Here is a 3,532-nt window from a genome sequence, read left to right as displayed (position 1 = left end):
GACCTGGGTGGAGTGGTTCGATGTAGCCCTGCTTCGGGCCCTCCATCTGACCGTCGGGCTGGATCAGGCGCCCGGGGAGGCGAGAAGACTGACTCCGGGGCCCTGGAGCCCGGAACAAATCAGTAAATGCCTGTGGGCTTAGAGCTTGAGTTCCTCCCCCAACTTCCCCACCCAGTCTTCTTCCCCAGCCGGTGGCAGGCTGTGGGACTGTGTGGATGCCTTGGGCAGAGCTGGCCGGTGTACTGCTGGGTTGCACAGTACCATTCACAGGCCCTGCTGGATGGGCTTGATGACTAGGGGCTGGGGAGACCTTAGGAGTCTCTGCTGCCTCTGGCAGGACCCTCTCCTCTTCTGGCTCTGAGACTGAGGGTTGTAGATGGAACTCAGGACTGAGAAGGGCTAGAATTCCTATTCTGAATTCTGTAGAGTCTAGAAACAAGAAACTTTCTCCCGGTCTCAGTTTCCCTATCTGGAAAATCAAAGGGTGGGCTCTAGGTGAAGGCCTTGTGTTCACTGGATGATTCTGGATTCCTTTCCTTGGGTCCACAGGGAGGAGGTGGCAGCCACCGTCTAGGGTGTTGACAGGCCTGTGCCTCAAGTATGGAGCCCCCGCCTCCCCCGAGTCTCCCCCCCAGCCGGGAACTGGGGGTGGGGAGGCAGAGGCGGATCCGCCTCCCTGTCCCTGCAGGCGGCCTGGAGTCGAGTGGTGCTGGCTAGCTGAACTTAAAACCAGGGACAGCCACCCCCTTCCTCCTCCCCGCCCCCCTGTCATTGGCTCCAGGGAGAGGTTGACATCAAAGCCGAGGCCTTATATAAGCCAGACCCTGAAGGGGAGGCCGCAGAAGGGTTAAATAGGTCTCCCGGCGTCGCCGTCCTAGCCCGCGGGAGGCCAGCGGGCTGCGTGCCTCTCTCATCAGCCTTGCCCCAGACTCTCCCAAAGCCGGCGTCCAGCAGAGCGCCGCCCCAGAGCCCACGGGTGGCCCCGGCAGTCTCTGGGGCGCATGGGGCGGCGCTAATCCGGCTGGCGGCGCAGGCCAGAGGCCGCTCCAACATGAACCTCGTGGGCAGCTACGCACACCATCACCACCATCACCACCCACATCCGACGCACCCCATGCTCCACGAACCCTTCCTCTTCGGCCCGGCCTCGCGCTGTCACCAGGAGCGGCCCTACTTCCAAAGCTGGCTGCTGAGCCCCGCTGACGCTGCCCCAGACTTCCCCGCCGGCGGGCCACCGCCCACAGCCGCGGCGGCCCCGGCAGCCTACGGTCCCGACGCCAGGCCGGGCCAGAGTCCCGGGCGGCTGGAGGCGCTCGGAGGCCGCCTGGGCCGGCGGAAAGGCTCAGGACCCAAGAAGGAGCGGAGGCGCACGGAGAGCATTAACAGCGCATTCGCAGAGCTGCGCGAGTGCATCCCCAACGTGCCCGCGGACACCAAGCTCTCCAAGATCAAGACTCTGCGCCTGGCCACCAGCTACATCGCCTATCTGATGGACGTGCTGGCCAAGGACGCACAGGCCGGCGACCCCGAAGCCTTCAAGGCCGAACTCAAGAAGGCGGATGGCGGCCGCGAGAGCAAGAGGAAAAGGGAGCTGGTAAGTCGGGCGCCTGCGCTCCAGCCAAGGGTGCGGGCTTGGTGAGCACCCCGCTGGTCCGGTACACAGTGCACGGAGTCTGCGTTGCCGTATGTGCGATTTTGAGAGGCTGCGGGGAATTCTGAGGCTATAGTGTGGGATCGTGTGCGTGGTGGGAGGCGAATTCATATTCGAGTTCATTCGTAATGTGGGACAATTTTTGTAAGGCTGTGAATGAAAACCATCCTAAAAGGATCCCCTTTAAGGATCCTTTGGAAGATTTAGATGCGAGAAAATGCACACATCTTACATTTTGGTTCCGATTTCAAGGGGGTTCTGATCCATTCCTGGACTTTCCTGGAATCTACATTAAGAATGCTGTAGAAGTGTGTTACTTTAATTTGCTTTAGTGCATAAACTTGTGCATGTGGATTCAGTTACTGTTTTCAAAGGGTTTTTGCTGAAGAGGTTAGGCTACTTTCATTGTTGTAAGGATAGGGAAACTGAGGCTCAGAGTGGGACCAGGAGGTAAATGCCACCTACCGGAGGAGTCAGAGGTGGAACTGGGGTCAGACAAGTCAGGTCTTCTACTCCCAGTCCAGAGCGGGTCCCACTGCTCTGCTGCCCACAAACTAGTTCTGAGGACGACCTTGATCATTTTGTGTGTAAACTCTGACAAGCAAGAGGCACAGGTCTCACCCACTGCTTTTGGTTTTGGATGGAGATCGCAATCCCTACTCTACCTTTCCCGATCCTCTCCAGGGGGAGTCACACTTTCTGGAGGGCGGTGCTGCTAGCCCAGGGCTCTGGGACCTCTGAGGGCAGTGATTTCCAGGCTAGCAAACTCGTTTCTCTGAATTGGTGCATTCAGACCCCCCAGCAGCAAGTTTGGAACCGGCCGGAATGCCCCACCAGGTTTACTTTGACCCGCAGGGGCTGTGGTAAACTAGTGAAAGCTCGTCTGGGGAGACTGGGAGAGATCGATAGGCATTGGGTCTGTAAACTGCCACCAGGACGGAGGAGAGGCAGGCCGGGGCGACACCTGGTTGCAAGGAGTTTGGGGGCATTGATCACCATCCACTGTTCATCACCGCCTCTTTCAAATAGCACTGCTTGGTTCTTGCTAAGAGCCAGGAAGGAGGATAGTGGGCCCGACCGACTTGTTCCTCCTTCGCTTAGCTGTCTGAGGCTCCCAGAGCACTAGCGTGGACCCAACCCCTGCAACCAAGCCTGGATGCTAAACCAGCTTGGAAAGCGGGTGGGACTTGTCGGGGGAGCAGGTTTGTGAGCTGGAAAACTGTCGGTTCCCACCCTTCCCATTCCAACCCCAGCGGTCATCCTTTGGCACCATAAAGCCCAAACTACTGGCACTAATTTCGCCAGGCACAGAAAATTCTCATTACCAAACTTCCAGAAGCTGCCCAGCCCATCCCGGTCCCCAGAAACTCTGGTGCATGAAGGCAAATTTATAAGCCTGTTGGCCTATTTCGCAAACAGAAATCTATTACTTATTTAAAAGTGCCCGGTTACTGCTCCCAAAACCTTTTCCCCACCCCGACTCTATACCTGGGCGATAGGAGCAGAACAATTTAAACCTGTCTCTCGCCTCTTTTCTTGTGTGTGTCCCCCGGCAGCAGCAACACGAAGGCTTTCCTCCTGCCCTGGGCCCAGGCGAGAAGAGGATTAAAGGGCGCACAGGCTGGCCACAGCAAGTCTGGGCGCTGGAGTTAAACCAGTGAGCCGAGGCCGCGCCGAGGACCCTGCCACGGCTGCCCGACCCCGGAGCCCCGGGAGGAGAGGAAGGCGGCGGCAGTGAGGGCCAGGCTCTGAGTGCCGGGGGCTTCTAGGGGCGCATCCCAAGGAGGCTCTGCTGCGTGCTGGCAGGTCGCCGGCTGCAACAACACTCTTGGATCGCACGTGCAATGTCATTTGAAATTGTTTTTAATACATTGAGAGAAA

General features: G+C 58.4%; 1 protein-coding gene across 1 annotated transcript; it reads left to right on the top strand.

Annotated features, from left to right (window-relative positions):
- The first annotated feature begins 831 nt into the window (after nt 1–831).
- On the top strand, nt 832–3,532 carry HAND1 (heart and neural crest derivatives expressed 1). Its single transcript, XM_047729891.1, has 2 exons — nt 832–1,594; nt 3,208–3,532. Exons 1-2 carry the CDS (start codon nt 1,052–1,054, stop codon nt 3,310–3,312), a joined length of 648 nt encoding a protein of 215 aa, XP_047585847.1. The 5' UTR covers nt 832–1,051; the 3' UTR covers nt 3,313–3,532.

Source organism: Lutra lutra, chromosome 5 (genome assembly GCF_902655055.1).
Source record: "Lutra lutra chromosome 5, mLutLut1.2, whole genome shotgun sequence".
Taxonomy (NCBI): Eukaryota; Metazoa; Chordata; class Mammalia; order Carnivora; family Mustelidae; genus Lutra; species Lutra lutra.
This window is presented reverse-complemented; position numbering and strand designations above follow the sequence as displayed.